The sequence below is a fragment of the Toxotes jaculatrix genome, chromosome 4 (assembly GCF_017976425.1).
Source record: "Toxotes jaculatrix isolate fToxJac2 chromosome 4, fToxJac2.pri, whole genome shotgun sequence".
NCBI classification, from domain to species: Eukaryota; Metazoa; Chordata; class Actinopteri; family Toxotidae; genus Toxotes; species Toxotes jaculatrix.
Genome location: NC_054397.1, coordinates 16,851,321 through 16,873,246, shown reverse-complemented (window position 1 = coordinate 16,873,246; position 21,926 = coordinate 16,851,321). Strand labels below are relative to the sequence as shown.

The 21,926-nt window shown below is 41.6% G+C and overlaps 1 protein-coding gene across 4 annotated transcripts; it reads right to left on the bottom strand.

The window, feature by feature from the left end:
* Window positions 1-1,370: 1,370 nt before the first annotated feature.
* Window positions 1,371-20,408, bottom strand: map2k7 (mitogen-activated protein kinase kinase 7). 4 transcript variants are annotated; one of them, XM_041036115.1, is made up of 13 exons: window positions 20,281-20,408; window positions 18,167-18,214; window positions 14,698-14,842; window positions 13,888-13,954; window positions 12,492-12,605; window positions 11,441-11,560; window positions 11,134-11,241; window positions 10,849-11,028; window positions 10,641-10,721; window positions 9,128-9,270; window positions 8,999-9,044; window positions 8,764-8,899; window positions 1,371-6,632 (listed from the first exon to the last, which is right to left on the bottom strand). In XM_041036115.1, the coding sequence occupies exons 1-13, from the start codon at window positions 20,402-20,404 to the stop codon at window positions 6,511-6,513; spliced, it is 1,434 nt and encodes a 477-aa protein (XP_040892049.1). In that variant the 5' UTR covers window positions 20,405-20,408; the 3' UTR covers window positions 1,371-6,510. The 4 variants fall into 4 exon arrangements, with proteins under 4 accessions (XP_040892049.1, XP_040892050.1, XP_040892051.1 ...); XM_041036116.1 differs by lacking the exon at window positions 18,167-18,214; XM_041036117.1 differs by lacking the exon at window positions 1,371-6,632 and having other exon boundaries at window positions 7,587-8,899.
* Window positions 20,409-21,926: the final 1,518 nt, after the last annotated feature.

Genomic DNA, 21,926 nt, shown 5'->3' with positions numbered 1-21,926 from the left:
CCTGTTGGTTCATTTTTGCAGCCACAGGGCACAGTCTGTTGTTACACCACTACACATATAAGGCAGCTTCCTGCAGCTCACTTCAGGACAGGCAAACAGTCTCACACAGCTCATAATGGCCTTAGTGAAAGGTGATCATAGTCTATGTCCTCTGCATAGCACACAGACCAACAGTGTAGATACCATGGCACCTTCTTAAACCAGAGAAAAAGTGTTTCTCTGGTTCTGTGGCATAATCTGTTGTTGCATAAGCACTAAAATAGGAGCAAAAGCAGAGTCAAGTCAAGTCATGTTATGCAGTTAATTGTGGTAAATTTCACTGAGGGGGGAAAGTGCAGAGGCCGTAGCAGAAAGAGATGGATAGGACTGTTGTCAGAGGAGGCTTGCATGGAAGTTTATTCAGACGTGTTTGAACACATCGGCCTGTCTGTGTTGAGCAGACAGAGTGCACATTTTACCTGAAGTGTCAGAGTTATTGTTGATGAATGAGACAGTGACTGACACTCACAAACGCACAACTGCCTGTCCAGATCCACTGCACTGATGGTGACCACTACTCTGCTATGAGAGCCTTCAAGGATTATTTGAAACAAGGTGACAGACGTTTGCAAATGTCAGAGGTAAAACAGGTTGTGATGTGACACAGTTACACCTACAGGAAGTCGTTGGTCTCAGGTAAAAAAAAAAAACAAAAAACAAAACAATGAATGGGTAGTGCTCCCTCTGGTGGACAACACTGGAAATTACAAGCAGAATTGTGTCAACATTTGGAGCTTTTTTGAGCTGCAGTTTTCCATTTTTAGTATTGCCAATATGTGGAAGACGAAAAATATGGACTCAGACTTGAGAATATTGAATGCGGTCTCAGATTTCATACATGAAGCTCAGTTTACTTCTCACAAAGAGTAAAAACTGTTGTATAAAGTCCTCTGTGGCCCTGGAGGAGCCTCACCAACAGCTTTCCACAAATAACCCCCAGTGTTGTCATCACAGTTGTCTTGTTTTGGTTTTGGCTTGGCTCTCACTTTTTTCACCTCTCAGGCTACACAGAGGCTACTGCCCTCTCTCATGGCTTACAAAAATTAATCCACGTCATTATTATTATTTATCATTAGAATTAAACATCAGTCACAATCAAGCACAGCACTCTTTGTGGCAAAGATTAAATACATTTATCTTATACTTACAGATCTCTGAAAACAAACAAACAAACAAACAAACAAATAAATAAATATTAGTTTGCAAAAGCAAAGCACTTTGGGAGTTTTTTTTTGTTTTTTTTTTAGCTCTGTCCATCTTTTCTGAGGGAACTTAACGAAACACCCCGTTGGAAAAGAAGACCATGACCCATCAACTTTTTATGAGTTTTTTATTTATTTATTTATTTGATTTTTAAGTGTTTTATTATTTTTTTTTCTCCAAAAAAATCCTGAGGTATTCACAATATAATGGCATTTATTCTGTTTGAAATGAGACTCAGAGGGGGAAATAAAATACAGCCAAAAACAAAACAAAACAAACAAACAAACAAAAAAGAAACAGGCAGTAAAGCTGTGTCAATTGATACAACTGTCAAGACAATATATCTGTGGTGTCGTACATACAAAGAAGCCTTTGAACTGCAACAGCGGCGACTGAAGTTAATCCTCCCCCATCCTGCAAACTAGCAAACTCATGCAATCTAGACCGAGAACTGCATTTAGAAAAACCAAGCAACAAACCTCAGTGATACTTCAAAGCAGGCGTGTCCCACCTCGCTAACAGGGAGTGCAGGTTAATAATAAGCCAATCAGTCCACTATCATAGTAGTTACCATCAGCTCAAATACCTAAAACTTAAAAAAACAAAACAAAAAATAATCTAGTTTGCTTTGTAGCCGACATTCAGTACGTAATGATTAAAAACCATCCAAGTTTCAAACAATACAAGCTTTTACTGTGAGTTATTAGCAGAGCACTAGAGTTCAAATACACCATGCTGTGGTTTCAAACCATGAACAGTTTGTTTTTGTTGGGCTGTCTGAGAGGGTAACAATGGAAACAGTGCACCTTCCTGTGCTGTAGGTTTCTATTTGAGCCTGTTAACCAGTTACTTTATAGACTGTATCTGTATGTTAGTGTGATGATTGATTACAACATTTTGCTTTCTGTACACAATGATAAAATGCCAATGAGAAACTACTCCTCTACCTCGAGTCCTGTTTGCCCTCCACAATAAAAGCAATACACATTAAAAAAATAATAATCAAAAAAAAAAAAAAAAACATACAAATGACCAATAAATAAATATCAGTGAAAAAAATACACTGTTGAATCATTTTCTTGCTCTGTGTCACAGATCTATATGATTGATAAAATAACTGCTGTGACTTGTAGAGAAAATAAGGAAAACACCCAATATTCTCTTCTCTGCACAACAATCCCAAATCTGCAACACAAAACGAAATAAAAACAAAATAAAACCCATCACAAGTGCAACATCAGTCACGACAGTCTCAGCATTAGGGAAAAAAAACAAAACAAAACAAAACAAAGCTCTGGTATTAGACCAATCAGCTCAAAACTACAGCATCAGACACACCAGATAGAATAAAAAATGATCGTAAAATAAAATAGAATAAAAAATAAAATCCAAAAGCAGTGGGAAGGGATGAAGAGAAGGGGGGAAAAAAAGAATAAAATAACAGCACACATTTATGACCCAGACTGGGGTAACAAGAAATAAATCGATCATGATATCTGATCAAAGAAAAACATATAATAATAATTATAATGATAAAAAAAATACTATTAGACTTTCAGTTCAGAGGTTATCTTTATGTGGCGGTTTAAATAAGGTGGACAGACACTACAGCGTAACGGTGAGAAAAACGATTGCTCCACCTCGCCAGTAAAAGAAACCTTCAGAAAGACGCTCTCAGCACTGACTGTCTTGGATCACCCATTTATTTCTTTGTTCAATTTGGTGTCATCTTTGCCCTGAATAATAATAACAACAACAACAAAAATAATAATAATAATAATAATAAAAACAGTAATCATAGTAATCATAATAAAAAAAACAATGGACAAAAATAAAAGCTAATAATAATAATAATAATAATCACCATCAATAAAGACTTTTGGTAGACGAATAAACAAAACGCACACTCTCCGCTCGTTCACTCAGCTTACTGAAAAGAAAGACACACGGCACATGAATGAGGAGAAACAGGACATTTTTCTAACAAACACTGTCTGCTAATAAAGATACAGCTTCTCCTCCTACACAACTAGTTACGGGTCCAAAGTGAAAACATGTATTGCAAAGTTGACAGAGAACTTTAAAAAAAAAAAAAAAAAAAAAGGCAAAAAAGTGTGTCTTTTCCTAAGAACACCATAAATTCAACATTTTCGCAAAAACAAAAATACAGACTATATGTGTAAAAATCATAAATAAGGATAAAGTTTTGTGCATCCCCGCCCCAACCGACCGTTGTCTTGGAAGAAAAAAAAAAAAATAAATAACAAAAACAAAACAATGGCAGTTACAGCGGTGACAATAACATGCAATTGATATACTTTACAGCATTGATCTGTATCTCCCCCACACTACAAACCCCAGTCTAACCCGCATCCCTCCCCAACCCCAATACAATCCTTAAATATTTGTCAGCTCATTCAAAACGTATCTCTTGCCCTGTCTTTTCTCTGTGAACCAGCTGTGGCTGGGTGGTGGAGGTGGTGGAGGTGGTGGAGGTGGGGGCTCGAAAAGAAAAACACACTGTCGCTAACTCCAGTTTATCCGTAAATCTGTGTATGTACAGGAGGCTTTTTTTTCCCATCGAAGCAAGCTGACATAGTTTGAATGACTGCATAGTGAAAATGATATTTGGTTTACTTACAGATGGGGTGACGACACACACACACGCGTACACGCTCGCGCTCACACACACACATACGCTCTCACTAGGTGCCAAGGCACAGCGCAGGTACACGCTATGAACCAGCTGTTTTTATACACCGCTGGCCTCACACCCCGCAAGCTAATATACACATAAAGCCACTATTGGCAGTAGCCAGCATTGCTGTGCAGAATGGGATAACTATACATTTGGGGCGTGTGTGTGTGTGTGTGTGTGTGTGTGTGTGTGTGTGTGTGTAGATCAGTAATCAGACATTCTGTTTCCTCTCTCTCTCTCTCTCTCTCTCTCTCTCTCTCTCTCACACACACACACACACACACACACACACACACACACACACACACACACACACACACACACACACACACACACACACAGTCAGACACCTGGCCTGACCTGACTGATTGGTTTCACAGAGGTGTAGCATGGCACCGTAACCCAGTCAGGTATTTGGATGGAAATGCTAACAGCACGGTCGAGCGAGCGAGTGTGTTGCGTGTGTTTGTAAAATACAACATCAGCTTTATAACAGAGAACATCGACAGTGGGAGACTGGGTCCAGCTTTGTGTTTGGACACGAGTTAGCCGAGACACAGAAACAGAGTTTGAACAGTGAACATTGTAGTGAGAGTGGATCGCACCGTCTGCTGAAGTGATTATAATTGAAACTGCACCAAATGACACACCTCAGCCTGTGCTGGCAGCGCAGTACAGCTGACGGATGCTAAGCACCAGATCCAGGTTTATATACAACAGTTTGAGCAAGGAGGCTGATCAGTCGGATCGTGATCAGCCCTGAATCCTGTTATTTGGAGAGTTTACAAGAGGAGGACCACCCCGTTCATGGCTGCAGGTAAACCGTGGCTTTAAATCAGGTCCAGGTCACATCCTGGTCTCGAGATTAAAACCCGACAGAGCTAACTGAGTTGTGCCAACTCTCCGTCACATCTGCTCACGGGCCTGTGTCATGAAGCCATCATTCTGACTAAAATAAGTAATAAAAAGTAAAAAAAAAAAAAATTAAGAGTTACTTTGATTTACATGATAATTATGTCCGAGAAAGAAGTGTCTAACTGGGTTTACAATGGGACGCAAGAGGTTACACAACACACACTAATAAATGGCCATTACAGCTACAAACCAACAACCTGACAGTGTAGATAACCTTAACACTCTTAACCCACAACTGTTTTTAACGGGGCACTGCATCTTTTATACATAAAGGTCTGTTTATGTGACAGGACTAGGACTGGAAGTTTATTTCTAATTAAGCACCATCCTCTTTCTGATTTAGCGGGGACAGTAAATCCAGAGTTAACGGAGCCAGTTATTACCCAACTGTGTGATACTGGTTTTCCAGGATGGATTGAGCTCAGAGGCTCGGAGAAGCTGCAGGCAGCCCAAAGAGAGCCAGACTGAGCTGAACTTGCTTCTTGACACAGGCCCGTGGCGAGTTTGATCCACTGAGCAGAAAGATGAGCCAGCTGGTTTTATTGCTTGGCCCTTGTCGTGTGTTAGTGCACCAGTCTCCCCCTGTACAGTAATATGACACACACGGCACTGCTATACTACAGCGCCCCCCCCCCCCCCACCCCTCTCCCCCCACACCCTCTCCCACTAGCTATAGAGCGATTTCATATATATCATAGCCGAGAGTAATCAATTATAATGTCAATAACAATAGTCATAACAATAACAACAACGCTCTCGTATTTATGTTGAGTCGTGGACACCTTTGGTGTGAACTGTCAAGGTTGTCAAGCTTGCAGGCGACCTGTGGACAGACGGAGGGATGGATGGACAGAGTAAAGGATGGATATGACACAAAGCAATCTGGACAGACAGACACCCCCTCTAATCATATCTACACTGTACAGGGTTGTAGTGTGGCGATGGGATATAAATGCTTAACTACTTCCATTACACACAGAGCTACATTTGAGGTGAGGTGTGTGTTTATATTTTGTGTGTTAGTACTTTTTGTGAAGCCCAACCTCCCTGCACTTTCTCGTCTAATCCATCTTTCCACCTCTCACTTGCTTTTGCCCTCTTCACACTTGCTCTTCAGTATTTGGTAACACGTGTAGACATTGCATTACTTCATTTATTTGGCTTAAAAGAAAAAAGAGTAAAGTATTTGTCCTTTGGGGAAAAAAGAAGTGACAGCAGCGTCTAAAGCAATAATAAAAAGTAGCAGCAGTAGCAATGTAATAAATAACACAGTTCGAACAGAACATCAACATCGTAAACAACAACAACAACACGCTAAATCACTCGCTAAAATCAGTTGGTAGGTTGGTGTAACACCATGAAAGCTTTTTACAGTAACCAGCTAGCTTCAGAGCTCGGCAGTCCGGTGAAACATGGCCTGATGCTTTCCTCCCGTTTCCTCGCTCCTTTTTCCACACTCTCACTTTCCTGTCCCCCAAACTCCAGTTTGTCTCTGACATTTCTTGAACTTCCCATCCTACTTTCTTAACGCTCCCTGTCTTCCTTCTCGCCTCACTCTTTCCTCTCCGTTTCCTTTCCCTGTCTTTTCATCTCCACTCGTCTTTTCTGCCATCTTGTCAACGTTCCTGGATCTCTCGCTCTCACTCTCTGACACTTCACAGTTTCCCGTCTCGATCGACGCCACTCCACAGATCTGTGTCTAGCAGTGATTTGGTTTGGTGCGTGACGGGGCGTGGGAGGTTTGAGTCTGCACATCTAGCCGGCTTTGGCTGTGGCCCTGCAGCAGGGGAGGCAGTAAGACTCTAGTCAGTCAGTCTCTGTAGACCTGCGCTCATAAAGTACATCTACACATCGCGGTTTTAAACATGCTGACTAGTTCAGGTGAGACACACACTCAGTTTCATCTCAACAATCCTCTAGGTCAGGGGTCTCAAAGTGAAATCACGTGGGGCCATTGTTCGGGTTGTTCTCTCCTAGTGGGGCCACATTACACAATATATTTCAAACTAATTATCATTGTCCCAGAGGGAAAAAAAACAACAACAAAAAAAACAAGCAATTGTGAACCTAGAATCTGCAAAACCTGTTTTCTAACATTTTATGGACTGAACAATTAATTGAGAAAATGAGAAAAAAACATACTTTAAAATAGACCTAAAAGACCCACACACACACACAGAGAAAAAAAAAAATCAGGGATAGTTAAAAAAAAAAAAAAAAGATAAATGTGTGGGTGATGTTTAACGATCGATTCTTAATGTGGGTTGGCCCAGAGCCTATTATTTGAGACCCCTGCTCTAGGTTCTAAAAACACCAAAACACAGTTTGCTTTATCGAGACTTGTCTGTGTGGTTTCTTAACGTCTGAAACTTCACAGGTCTAAATCTCTTGGCCTCCACCGGCAACAACCTACACGCAGCCTTTGGTCTGGAAACGCTGTGGAGCTCTACATCACGCTAAACAGCAGAGGCAGACAAAGAGGTGGACAAAGAGGAAGAGGTAGACAAACAGAGAGTGAAGTAAAGAGATGCTCCACAGGTAGTAAGATCTACTCCATGTATATTCTTTGTACAAGATAAGCTCCTGTTCTTAGCCTTCTCGATGAAAAAGCACTCTGCTCCCATTTTTACCTGCAACCTCTCTCGTTTCTCACTCTGGTAAGTTATTCAGTCTTCTAAGTGGTCACCGACGAGCATACGACGCCGACCTTCTACTTTCACTGCTTTTTTTCCTCCCACACCTCCAGAAAGAGTCGGACACTACTCTTTTCTGACTCATCTTTTCCCTTCTTAGCATCCCTCCATCTCTTCACGCTCTTTTCTGAATACACAAAAATGAAACCATAAACGTCTCCTTCTCTACAAAGCTAGAATGCAACGCTAATTTTTTTGTAATTCTTTTTCATCGTGTTTTTCCAATTATGCAGCTGCTAAATACAATGATGGATATTTCTAAATATATTTCATAGCAAAGTTAGTGAGAATGTCTATTTTTACATGTTAAAAATGAGCCAGTGGATTAATTTGTTCTTGCTTGTGTGTGTTAGAGGTGTAGTGTGAAGGTGAATAAATGACTAGGAAATATAATCTCACTTATAAAAACAGCCAATGACTGTGTCTTGATATTTATCCACACACACACACACACACACACACACACACACACACACACACACACACACACACACACACACACACAAACAGCCTGAGAATGTGTGATAGTAGAAACACCTGAAGAATCATAATTGCACTGGACATTGCAGTGTCCTCCATAAGGTTTATGTACAAGAGCGATTCTTGATTGCTAATGTAGCAGATGCTTTGTTCCAGTGTGTAGTGACTACTCTGTTGACTAATCCAATGGCTTGGATCAATGCTGGAGACAGACATGTAGGTGAAGAACTAATGAAAAGTGGAGGAAATGTAGAAACATATACAAGATACACACACAGTTTGTACTGAGGTGTGTGCGGCTGTTACACACACTGCGACGTGATGTGATGTGATGTGATGTGATGTGATGAGATGCAACAGTGTGTAAAACAAAAGAAGCTAACTACAGTGTGAACCCTTTTCTGCTCCCTCCTCCCCGTGCCTGCCTGTCCAGATTCAGCAAAACCATAAAGAGAAACACCTGTGATGTCTATCCATCCATCAGTCCATCTCACCAACCATCACTCCATCTGGCCATCCAGAGTCCTCCATCAGGTCTCCGTCTCTTCCTCCTCCTCCTCCTCTTCAGATTCTCCGGTGGACAGATGGACAGGTGGGCTGGGTGTAACGCTAGGCTTAGCTGCTGACGCTGGGCTAGACTAGGACAGACTGAGTCTGGGCTTGGCAAAGCTAAAGCTAGGCTAGACTAGCGTATGGCTAAGCTAACGCCGGGCTGGGCAAGGCTAGGCTACCTACTGAAGAGCGAGTGGAGCTGGTGCTGATGGCTGTAACACTGGCTGCTGCGAGGCGACTCGGTGCGATCCATCACCGTCTGAAACCAACCGGCCACGTCCACTTCCAGCACCTCGTAACGCCGGATGAAACTATGCTCCTGGACAAGGGAAAGGGACAAAGAGACAGATGGAGAGAGCTTAGTTACATTTGAGTATTGGGTAATTCTGGCGATTGCTCATTACGACTGGTGACTTACCAGCAGCTGGTGGTATTTTGGCCTTTTTCTGTGATCCTTTGTGAGGCTGTGGAAAGACACGCACATCAAGTGAAGCTGCAATAAATGAATTTTAGAACACATCAGTTGTAGAGTGAGATCTGAACTCACCAGTCTTTGACGAAGGACTGGAAGTCGAGGGAGAAACCCATGCTGAGAGGCAACAGAGGAGGATCTTCCTGCAGCACTTTGGTCAGAACCTCAAAGTCTGTCTTGCAGTTCTTGTAGGGAAACTGTCCCGTGGCCAGCTCCACCTTTAGGACACGAGGAAACATTAACATCCACTATCACTGACAACTGGCTTGTTTGTGAAGAGACTGTTCAAACAACTAACACAAAAATAGTTACTTTATAGTTGTCTACTTGGTTTTGTCAACAGTTTGAGGAAACAACCAAACTCACTCTAAGCTCAGACCATCGTTTTTTTTTTTTCATTCATTATCAAAAACACAGGTACATTAGTACCTTGTTTAGTTCCTGAGGCCCTACAGTTCCTGGAACTATTCAGTCAAAAAGATGTTTAATATTCCAAAGGTCAATAATAAATTTTCACACTCAAATTCTTGTCAACTCCTACGCAGCAGCACCCTACATGCTTATAATGCACTGTGTGTGGGGCCATGTATCCTGGGGGGCTTTGCTGCTTCTCCTGGATTCATTTTAAAAAATTTTAATATTTATAACTATATTGTCTTTGGTGCACGTTTGTTTTTAGAGCTGCGTCAATTAGCAGATTAACCAATTAGTCAACTGATAGAAAATGAATCTGCAATCTAATAATGGCCAAAAAAATAAATAAATGAACCAAGACATTTTATATCGTCACCTTGGTTTGTGGGAAATTATTGCAGGGTTTTTAGTATTTTCTGACATTTTATAGTTGAAATGATTTCTCGATTAACTGAGAAAATAACTGGCAGATTAATTGATAATGAAAACAATATTTAGTTGCAGCCTTAAATTGTTTCCCTCTCAAACTTCAAGGAGTCTACTGATCCCAGGTCTGCAGTGGTTATGAATTATTAGCTATGGATGAAGCTACAGTGGAAAATTCAGATGATACAAAACATCCCTGGCCTCACTGTCAGAATGGCTTTCAAACAGGGCTAGCACTTCATGCTAAGCAAACAAGTAGAAAGCCCTGGTTGTGAACACTGGTCTGAGGTCTGTACATCAAATCACCACACTGACAATGAGTCTATTTATGCTAGGTTTACACCCACAAGTCTGAGACTATATACAAATATCATACACTAAATGTTTAGCTGCTTCGTCTTTATCTCACAGTGTAAATATGTGATACTGATGGACAGCTGTTTCCAAAGTTTTTTAAGCCTGTGTCAATATGACATTTGCCATAACCTCAGGCATCATCATTACATCAGGAATTTTAACATGAATTATTCAGTAAGATATCAGTGTTGTATTTCTCCATTCTGGCACATTTGAAAATGTCATGTAGAAATGTAGTTTTACGTAAATTTGCTTAGATTAAATATTATTTTTACAGTCATAATTTTAAAAAAAAAGAGCTGCATAAATCTTGTGGAACCCCTGACCAGTCATTATGACCCCGCAGGTTGACACTTATTTTATATATGGTGATAAATGACGGAAGATTTACCAGAGAAATGCCAAGGCTCCACACGTCTGCTCGGATGTCATAGTCTGGTTTGGTGGGATCCGGAGGGTCTATTCTCTCAGGCTGCAGGAATACAGAAACAGGCAACACTCGGTTTAGGAAATCAGTGTGTGTATCATGTGTTAACTGCTAGATATATTATGATGACTTTTTGTTTGTGTACTCTGTGTGTGTATGTGTTTTCACTCACTGCCATGTAGGCAGCACAGCCAGCGCTGCGGGTCTTGGCCTTGGAGTCCACCAGGCGTCCACTGATGCCGAAATCACACAGTTTGATCTGACCTTTAGCGTCCAGGAGGATGTTGGAGGGTTTGACGTCTCGGTGGATGACACCGTGTTTCTCTTTTAGGTACAGCAACGCTTTCACTATCTGGAGCAGAAACACACCACACATGGAAAGACCAAACAGTAAGAACAAAACAATCGAGTGAGCAGTGCTACGCTTTCCTCATCCATGTGTGTGTCTTCCACTTACTGCCACTGTCATCTTCCCAAGGATTCGCTCTGGGATGGGGCCCTGGATTCTCTTCTTCAGCTTCTCCGCACACGTTCCCATCAGCTCCATGGCGATGAATACATCCGTCTGTGTATGCATAAAAACACACACAGAGTCACATCGAGCTTTAACCAGCTCAGGAAGGAGTTCACCGAGATTCGAGTGTAAAAGCAGGCACAATGGGTCCAAGTATAATAATAAACCCGAAGCAGTTTGTTTGACTTCTGATGTGAAAATACGCTGATTACTAAGTTTACAGACAGTAATGTATTTTGGGGACACTCACGTTGGTAACTATGGCGCCATAGCACTGGATGATGTAAGGACAGTCGTGACTTTTCAGCACCACGTCCAGGTCCATCAGAATCCTCTTGTTCTCATCCTTGTTTCCTGTACGACGCATTTGCTGGAGACACACACACACAGACAGAGAAAGACATCTAAGATTCCTGCCAGCATTTGAATGTATGAAACACACACCATGCCGTGTGTGTGAGTAAAGTAACAAGCAATTAGGAAATCACAAAACAAAGACTCCTCTTGGTGAACTGACTGACTGCGTAATTGTTAAACAGCCCAGACAGCTACAATTAAGTCAACTCTTAAATAAGAGGGTTGTTATGTGGTGTTATTACAGACACTGTGTTGGTAAACTAGTCACAATTAAAGCACAACAGAAAATGAGAGAGTGTGACTAAGCCAGGGTGAGCATCGAGCTCCGACTGTGTTTTGATCACGTTGACTGAAGTTTGAGAGTTTGTGTCTTTATAGACCCTGCAGGGACATATTGTTTGAAATGCTTTTGGTAAACCAGCGCACAGAAAGCTCATTTTTAAAATCCTGGCTATCTTTCAAAACCAAACTTCACCTTTGTATGCTGTTATTTAATTAAGTACCTCAATTCTCTCTAGCACAGCTTAAACACACTAGCCAGAAACAACAGCAGCTGACAAGGAAATCAGGAATGCTAAGAAGTGTTAAGTATGTCCTCCCATACCCAAAACAAACCATCTGAAACACAGTTGTGTAGAGAGCCTGTTCTAACTGGAATCTGTTACCAACACCCATTAAATACATTAGAAACAGCTTCAAAATGCAAGTAAAATATAGTTTAGGTAAAATAAATTTCACAGAGAAGGGGCTGACTCAGATCAGCAACGTCTCTTCGTAAGGATAACAAATCCTTACAAAGGGCTCAGACCCATTCAGCTTGAATGTAAATACAGTATGTGTGGACGTAACCCATGTTTCTTTAGCATCAATAACCTTTTGCAGCTAGAATGCTGTGACTTTTTCTTTTTTCACTGTTCTGTGTGACCAGTGAAAACAGGTCTTACTTTGACAGCGATGACATGGCCCGTCTTCTTGAATCGTACTTTGAAGACCTGTCCACAGGTCCCGCTGCCGATCTCCCCCTCACTGATCAGGTCTGTCACCTCCGCTGGATACCGCTGTGGACGCACAAGAAAGCACAAACACGACAAAAGGATTTGTTTACACTGTTAACTGAATGTTATTTCTATGCAAACTTCTCAAGCTGAAAATTGAGGAGAGAGCCCAGTTCTGACTTTCTGTATTATTAGACAACAGTAAACCCCTCTGGGCCATTTAGTTACAAATGTTTGGATGTGTAATTAAGCTGCTCCCCCATGGGCCATGACTGACAATACCAGCGCACAGCAGGAAGATGCATAATTTCCCTGCTTCGTTAAAATTAAATCATTGGCGATGGAGATGCTGTGAGTGACATCTCATTGAGAGCATGATGCAGCAAGCCCTCAGGGCTAATGAGAGGAAGGGAAAAAAAAAAAAACAATCTGGAGTGCAGCGATGAGTCACATCATTTTCTAAAGCTTCTTCAACCTCTGACTGTCTCTGACTACGATAATGGATCTGAAGGCCGACAGACGGGGAAAAAAACCCCCAAAAATAAATGATGCCAACAGACAGTTAATCTCCTCGATTTTATCTTGGTAGACAAAAACAACTCACATCTCATGGTTTTCATAATGCTGAGTTTATTTTCAGTGGAAAAAAAAAATCCCAGGAAGGGCTGTTGTTTTTCTGATTCAGATTCTGAGTTCTGCTCAAGGACACTTCAGTGGTGTGGATGTTTGATATAATAGTGTTTTAACCTTGTCCCAGTTTAACAATGGTCTCTGTGCTCACTACATCACTCTACCTTTTTCATTGTGGTGAAAATACTGACTTTTCTCTTTCAGAACACTGAGGAGACCATACAAGTGTTGTTAAAACACCTTTAGTGTTAAAAGGAATTCAATTACTTGTGTTAAAAGATAAGTTTGGCTTATTCTATATTTTCAAGGTCAAGATTTATTTTATTGTTCCCTGGAGAAGAAAGCTGTCTTAGATTAAATGAACTCCAGGACAAGTCCAAAAGACCAAAACCAATATTGTGTTAGTCAGTCCCCTGATATTTTCCTAATCTGTCTGTAGCCCTCAGCCCCAAGCTAGTTTTCTACAACAATGGAGCTCTATGACACAGAGGAACAAGTTATTTTGGAGTTTGGCTAAACAGACAACAGACAATACTGAGTAGGAGTTTATTGTTGGTTTTAGTTACGATTATTTGTTGGCCATGAGAAAAATAAAGAATATCAACAGACGTATGAGCACTGATCCTGATTTTCAGTGATGACATTTACAACATGTAAGAGATTAGCAATTCCAGACCAGAGAAAGTGAACATGCGTCTCTGAGTGCATGTCTCACCTGACCGTCGATCTTCAGATAGCCCGTCTGTTTCATGATCTCCTGTAATTTCTGGTCAATCTCTGCACTGTGGGGTACAAAAGAATTCAGTGTCAGGGAACGCAAATGCTACATGAAGCATGTTTTGTTGTGAGACATCCATGGCGAGATGAGAGAGAGGGGGAGACAGAGAGGGAGACATCTGAATCACAAATGGATGCTGTGTGTGTTCCTGTCTGTCTCAGTCACACTCTCTGCATGTGGTTCCATTAAGCATAACATAACCTGCTCTGCTTTAATTGCTCCTTCATGCTAATCAGTCCTCCACGTTTGTGTGTTGCTGTGCTGTGAGCATGTGCATGTTTATATGACAGTCTTGTGTGTATGTGTGTGTATATAGAGAATTAGTCACTGTGACTCTGTTTAATCTCCATGTTTACATGCATACTTCCCTTCTGCACTTAAAGAAATCGTTGCACTGTCTGATCCTTGGTGTTTTCTTTTCAAATCAAAGAGTTTGGATTCAAAGTTGTGATGTCTGAGTTGCATTTAGAGCCAAGAGCAAAAAAGCTCTTGATGCTACTTATCCCTGCACTGCCATTCACAGAAAAATGACTTCTTCAGAATTAAAGATATATTGAATATTCTTATTTTTAATCAACAACCTTTTAATCACTATCTTATAATCACATTAAAACATTAAATTCTATGCTGTAATACTGATTTCCAACAACAAAGAAGATCCTTTTGGCTGTTCCTGCATTGCTGTGAATACACTTTCTTGTTAATTATTGCTCAAATGAACATCAGCGTGTCTAAAAGTCGACATACTTCTCTAGGCTCTTCTGTAGGCCGTATGGAGGTGTGGGCAGGGTGAGCATGTGTCGCGGGCGGCTGGGGTAGGGGTGGTGCTGAGGTGAGCTCTCTGAAGACGACGAACGGCTGCCTCCATCGTTGGCCAGTGGCAGCTGGAGCGCTGGTTTGGAAGTGGGCGGAGGGAGTGGGAGACATGACACATTAGACACAGACAGGAGACTAGAGGGCAGAATGGTGTGTTTTGCACCAGAGGCCAGCATGCCAGAGGGTGTAACATGGCCATGTTCATTCATGCATTCACTAAATCCAGAATTTTAGTGATTTTAAGCTGTTGTGCACAAATACAGGATGTGATAACGTGTTATTATTTGTGATCTATTAGCTTTGTTTAACAAATTTCTGTGTTTTTTTCGACTTTGCATTTCCTTCCTGAAATATGGGCTTCAGATTACTTCACATGATAAGTGTCTGAGGAGGAAAGAATGTGATCTATTATATCCTGTGTAGGGCTGACTGAAAATTATTTCCCATGAGACTCCAAGAGCATAAGAGAAACTGGCTTTGGCGAGGTCAAAGAGTTCTTTCACTGCTATCTAGGCCCTGCATAGTATTTAACCAGCATATGAACTTGCTGTTTTTTCCCCTCAAAGTTACAGCTTTGTTTTTGTTTCGCTGATGTCCCGACCCAGTGTTAAAACAAACAGGACGGTTATCTCAGAGCAAAAGCAACACCATTCTCAGGCTGAGAGGGACAGCACAGGGTTAGCCCACAGCTCAGGAGGTACAGTTTAGGAGTTCGGACGTTCACAGGTTGTTTTTTAAGGGACAACTACAGTTTATTAAAACTTGGGTTTTATGTTAACAGCTGCAGCCATTGCTGTGATAGCACTGCGCTCATGTAAATGACTCCTGAGATCTCACAGGACACAGCAGCATTACTAAAAATATGACCAACGGGGGAAACAAATACGAACAGTTGATCATATGGACTGTAAACGAGCTAACACTTTATATGGAGGTAAGACAAACGTGAGCTCACACTTAATGTCGTGAATAATCACGTGTTGTACAAGAAAACTGTGAGTGAGCACAATTACAAGTATACAAGTATAGTAGGTCAGAGTTGAACCAAGATGTCAATCTGGAACAATATGGGAAATGTTTACAACAGCTGTTCACCTTGTTTTCTCTCCAAAATAAGTTTGGCAAACCTGAGTGTCTTTTTTTACAGCCTCTAACCGGTTGTCTTTGTTGTCCCATGTTTTTCAGTGGAATAACCATGTCCCCAGATGTCATTAACTATTCTGGTGAGTACAGTGTTGTCATAGCTGATAAAAACCGATGGCCAGAGCAATGAAAATAAAACCCAAGTTACGATAAACCACAGTTTGCTGTCAAAGCCAACATTATCCACACAAAGCCATACAGCCTTACTGATACACACAAATGACTTTATAACCCCGGATGCCAAACTGACAGTTCACAACTGACTGTCGCTGAAATCCACAATCCAAGCAGAAGATGCAACATGCTTCTGGTCCTATATAAATGCAGGTGTAAATCGTGCATGAAAGGACATGTTAAAACTCTGCTGGCCTTGTAATATCAGGTGTGTGCACAAGCACTGGCACATTTTTCAAATGGAAATGTTAAAGAATCCCAAGAGAATGATCCAAAGCAGTATTAGCACAGATCTGTCATGCAACCAAATGCTCAGACAGAAAGTCAGCAGCTCTGATGACCGACCGTGAACACTAAATAAGGCTTCAGACCCCTGATTACTAAGAGTTTAGCTCCCTACTTATTAGCAATGTCACATCAGCAACTTTTTAAGTGTTCAAAACCAATTGCAACTGTTGTTATAACTATAATCATTATTGTTTTTGTAGTAGCAGGCTGGCAATTCCTCTGAGAGTGCCAGTGGGTGTTTGTATCCATGAGTCACCTGTGGATGGATCAGCCTGTAAATGGAGAATCAGTTAGTGAAGGAGGAGGAGGGGTTAGTGTGGGGAGGAAGGAAGACTCAGGCAGTCTTTGGCACAGATCGCATCTCCATAGTTCTGCTGGCTCCAGATGGACGAATGGGAGGATAGACGGGCAGACAGAGTGAGGAGAGGGGGAGACACATAAACACACAGATACTCGCAGGCACTGCTGCACTGCTGCACCGCCTCCTGCTCGCACAGTGCCGCTGCAAAAGGAAGGAGGGAGGGAGGAAGGGGATGCCAGAAGATGAATAACAGACAAACAACATCAAACAGTTTGATGTGAGAGAGAGAAAGAGGGGAGAAATTCAGCCAAAACTGCATAACACAGACTAAGCTGGAAGTCAGACAGAGAGTCAGCCTGTCAGTCAGACTCGGACAGGAAGGCCAGTCTTCAGTCGCCACACAGAGAAAACAGAGAAAGAGAAGCCAGAGAGTTCACAGCGCTCCTGCAGACAGACCAGTGGGGATGCTGGATTAGAGACCGTGTCAAACAAAACACAACCCAAAACATTGTGCCGTGCAGAAAAGCCACATGCACCGTGATTCTCTGCCTCCAGCAAAACGAAGGTTAATCATCTGACACGTCCACAAACACACATACACACACACATACACTGTGAACATCAACACACACCAACACTGCCCTGCCACTGGCACAGACACACACAGTCAGAGAGAGGAGTAGGGATGGAAAGATGGAGAGAGGATGTGATTTGAGAGGAGGTGTAAATACCCACTGGGCTAAAATTTCAGCGTTGGTCAAGGACTGGTTTCACAAACACGGATTAAACTTTTACCCCCTCAGCAGGGAGTCTTGTTCAGTCGTAAAAACTATCAGGCACTGGTGTGAGTTAAGAGAGTAAGAACTTAAGTGTGTGAGTGAGAGAAAAGGTATGTGTGTGAGCAGGGAGGTGGTTTGAAATACAAAGTCAACATGCTTAAAAGTATTGGTTATAAACCACAACGTCTGTGAAACCAAACTACACGTTGCCATCTGAGTGTGAATACAAGTTACAGCATCTTATATGTTACTAAAAGATGATCTAGTTGGCCTGACTGAACACAGTATGCACCTATACTTGTTGGACAGAGTAAACTGATTTTTACAGCCACTCGTAAAAGGAGTAATAGTTCTTTTTCCAGCCTTTTCCACATTGTCTGTCTTTCTAAGACCTTAAATCACACTGAATGTAAGAAATACGCAGTGTTAAAATACGCAAGTGTTAAAAAGACAAGTGTAAGTAATTACAGTAAGTAGAAGTTCTACTGGAGCAAAACAAAGGAAAATATATTTGTGAGAATGTAAGGAACTGCCTGTGTTTTTTCCAAAGGCAATAATACTCTCTGACAGGTTTAAGAGTGGTGTAAATAAAGAAAAAAAAAATCTGAAAGAGAAGATGAGGGAGGAGGTGATAGGAGGTGAAACGGGGGACACAGGTGTTGGGGAGGGAGCAAGAGAGGTGCAGTGGCAGAGAGAGCGATGGATTGAATGATACCTGCACGCTGGGAAGGGGCTGGAGCAGGACTGAGCTGGATCACGATGACTAGACAGAGGAAAGAAAATATACACACACACGCACATTACTGCACTGTACTACTGACACGATCAGACATGTACGCACACACATACACACTCCATCATATAGAAAATGGCGAGAAAAACACCCCCAGACTTTTTGACTTCTATAATTCACTTGTTCAAACTTAAAACACACAAACCTGAGAGATGTATAAAGTATAATTCTGACATTACCCTCTTCTTCTTCATCTGCAAATCTTATGAAAAGACCAAAATCAACAATGCATCAGTCCATCAGTTCACTCAGTACTTCCTGACTTTCCTACCCTGTCTGTGGCACTCAGCCACAAGACCACTGGTTCCCTCTGAAGTCATTCATCTTCAAACACAGGTCAGAAATACACTGTTTCGTTTTTTTTAAATAAAAGGCTTAATACTGTCCTGTAGACAGCTGCAGGACAGCTGTGGATTTTAGCAAATGTTACTCAAACAGGAGCAAATATTTCCAACTGCATTTTACAACACAACTGGTGCTCTGGTGAGTATGTACGGCAGCAGGACAGCGTATGTCAACTCAAAATAAGCTACAGTGTCCATGTTTGTGGCAATGGAGGCACAGGTCACTCAGTGCAGTGGTGTGGCTCATTGGTGTGGGTTTAATAGATAATGTACTATTCCAACAGATAATGAAGATAACGGAGGAAGAAAAATACTGACTTTTAGTGTTACGTTAAGAGAGAAACTGTATTTTTTGTGGACTGCTTATAACATGGCTGTCACTTGATCTACTTAATAAAGTCAGTTTTGGCGATGATAGTGATCTGACTTATTGGCTCGGTGCATCCTTCATTTTTGGATGAGCAAACAGAGGAAAAAGCTGTATCAGGCTTTGGATCCAGAGACCATACTCATTAGTAGGATCAATTCATTGTTGGCGTTGGTCTTTTCACGGTATTTGTTGACTATGAGAAAAACACAGGATAACACCAGCCTTTCATTTAACTCATTCACACTTTCCCAGATAATGTAACCTCACAATACTTTTTTTAAGTAACAAAGGAGGGAAAATAAAGCAGGTTTGTGGTCAGTGTTTCTCAAACCTCTTATGACAGGACAAGCAGTGATGATCTGTAGGAAAGAATGACCTGTGTACATCAGTGAGTGAACAGGGTGTCTCACATTGTTGGTAGTAGCTTTAAAAGTTCACTATCATACGCTGGTATGATAATGAAACTGTTTCTGTCTTCATCGCAGTGCTTGTCTCGGTGTGACAGGCTAGAGACAGACTTCCCTGCTGAACTAACCGGGCTGTTGGGTTGAGTTTTTCTCCTCTGAGACGGTTCAAGGGCCCAGCGTTACTGTCTCACCACTTCTTACAACACTGACTTCATATTCACTGAAAACCTGTGAAGGGATTTTATTCAATGGGTCTGCAACCCATTTACCACTCAATGTAAAGCAGAAGCCGAGAATACAACATTAACACAACAGCCGACGGTAGTTAACGTATGTTTAACGGTAGCTAACGTTAGATGTGATAGCTGGTACAAATTAGCGTCTCTCTCGGCAAGGGACACAAATGGCAGGGAAAATTGACTTTGCCGCAAGAGTCATGAGGAAATACGCTGCTTAACAATTTTATGAAGTCACACAAACGCTTAGGTTAAATGGCACGTCCATAATATTTACACAAGCAACGTGGAAACTACATGTAATTTTCAGATTGACGCTGGGCCTGCCACCGACTATCACTCAGTGTGCTAGCCCGTTAGCCTAGCATGTTTGACAGGACAGAATCAAAACAGATTTCGGGACGTGACTGCCAGCGAGATATTTCATGACAGCGCTTCAGGCTTTTAAAATTCTCTTTTGCTCACTAAAGAAACTGTCTCAGTAATTAAGTGAGTGATTTGACACAAAAATCTACCGACCAAGCCGAGTCGGTGTTTGTTTATGTAGCTAGCCTGTTAGCATGTAGTGGCTAGGAGCAGCATTAACACCCCCACTCCCTCCCTCCCTCCGCCTCTCCGATCTTTCCCCCCGCTATTCTGGCCGTTACCGACTCCCCGGTCCTCCCCGGTGGACACTCACTCGGCCTCGGACGTGATCGCTGCGGACTCATGTCGATGTTGAGGTCGATTCTCCGGCGAGCTTCTTCATTTTCCTGCTTTAGTTTCTCCTCGATTCGCGACAGCCTCTGTTCCAGCGACGACATCTTGAAAAATTGAGCACCATGTAGTTCCCAGCAGAGCTCTCGACTCCCCTCTCTGGCAGGCAGGCAGGCAGGGCCAGCAAAACACACACACACACACACACACACACACACACACACACACACACACACACACACACACACACACACACACACACACACACACACACAGAGAGAGAGAGAGACCGAAAGGACGCACACATACACTGCAGTAATGTGACCACTCATATCACACCTCTGTCCTCATGCAGCTATATTACACCATATTACAGATTCATTCCTTTACAGTCAATAACAGCTAATATTTACCCACTAATCATTTGCCCAGACTGTACAGGTAAGATTTTAATGAAAGAGCCGGCATGGTACTTGTCCTCAAAGGGTTCTGAGGAGAAAGTATGAAAAGCCCAGATAAACTGAGAAAAAATATTCTTGACCATAAACTGAATACCAAAAGTTCTTGACCTTAGAACTGCACTTGACTGAGTACCACTTTCTGATAAGGTATTATTTATAAAGGCTTTATAGGTTGTAATTAATGACTGTATCACTGGTTAATAAATCATTTACTAGTGGTTCATAGACTGACTTACTAACCATTAGTAAGAAGTTTTAGGTTGCCAGGTTGGGGAAAAAAATCCTCCTCCAGCACAACACCTTCGTCTTTTTATCTCTCCAGTTAATCAGGAAGACCCTCTCCAATGAACTGTTTGACCACTTAAACACTTAATGTATCTTCTGGAAAAGTGCTGCAGGGCTCCGTTTGTTTATTTTATTTCATTTATTTATATTAACATCTATAACCACAAACTTACTATGGAATAACCATTGATGAAATTATACATAGTGCTTGACTAGCTGCTGATATGCATCCAAAACCTAAAAATAGTAAAAATGAGTGGAGAACAGTAAATATGATGTGTTAATGGCAATAGCGGTTCACAGTTCCCACTGTTGTTTAAACAAAGACTCTCGTTTCAAACTTTATTATAAATCATCAGGTTTGTAGTTATAAATGTTAATATGTCATCAGTAAAGGGTCTTGGGTTTCTCCATTTGTAATCTGCCATTAGCACATGCTGGTCAGCCACCTGCAGTTATTAAAGCTAATAAATCATGGGTTCTACACTCCATAAAGTCTGTAGGATTTTGGTCCAGATGTCGTGCCGCCCTTTTCCAGAGGGTAGGCAGTTAAACAGTGCATTGGAGGGGCCTCCCTAATAAATTAAAGAACTGAAAACACAAAAGTGTCATGCTGGAGGAGGATTTTCCACAGCTTTGGTTCCAGCTTCTCAAATGTGAGGATTTTCTGCTTTGCTCAGTTTTATAATCATAGTTTTTTTCCACAGTAAGATTTTTTCATATCACAGCAAGGAAAGTAAAGGTGTAAATAATAAAATTAAGGATGGCTGAATTCCAGTTGCAGCACCCTGGTATTGTGCATACTGGATCACTGTCACACTGTCACAGCCTATTTTGGCTCTACATACAGGTGACATCTGCATGTTCAGTGAACAAGATGTTC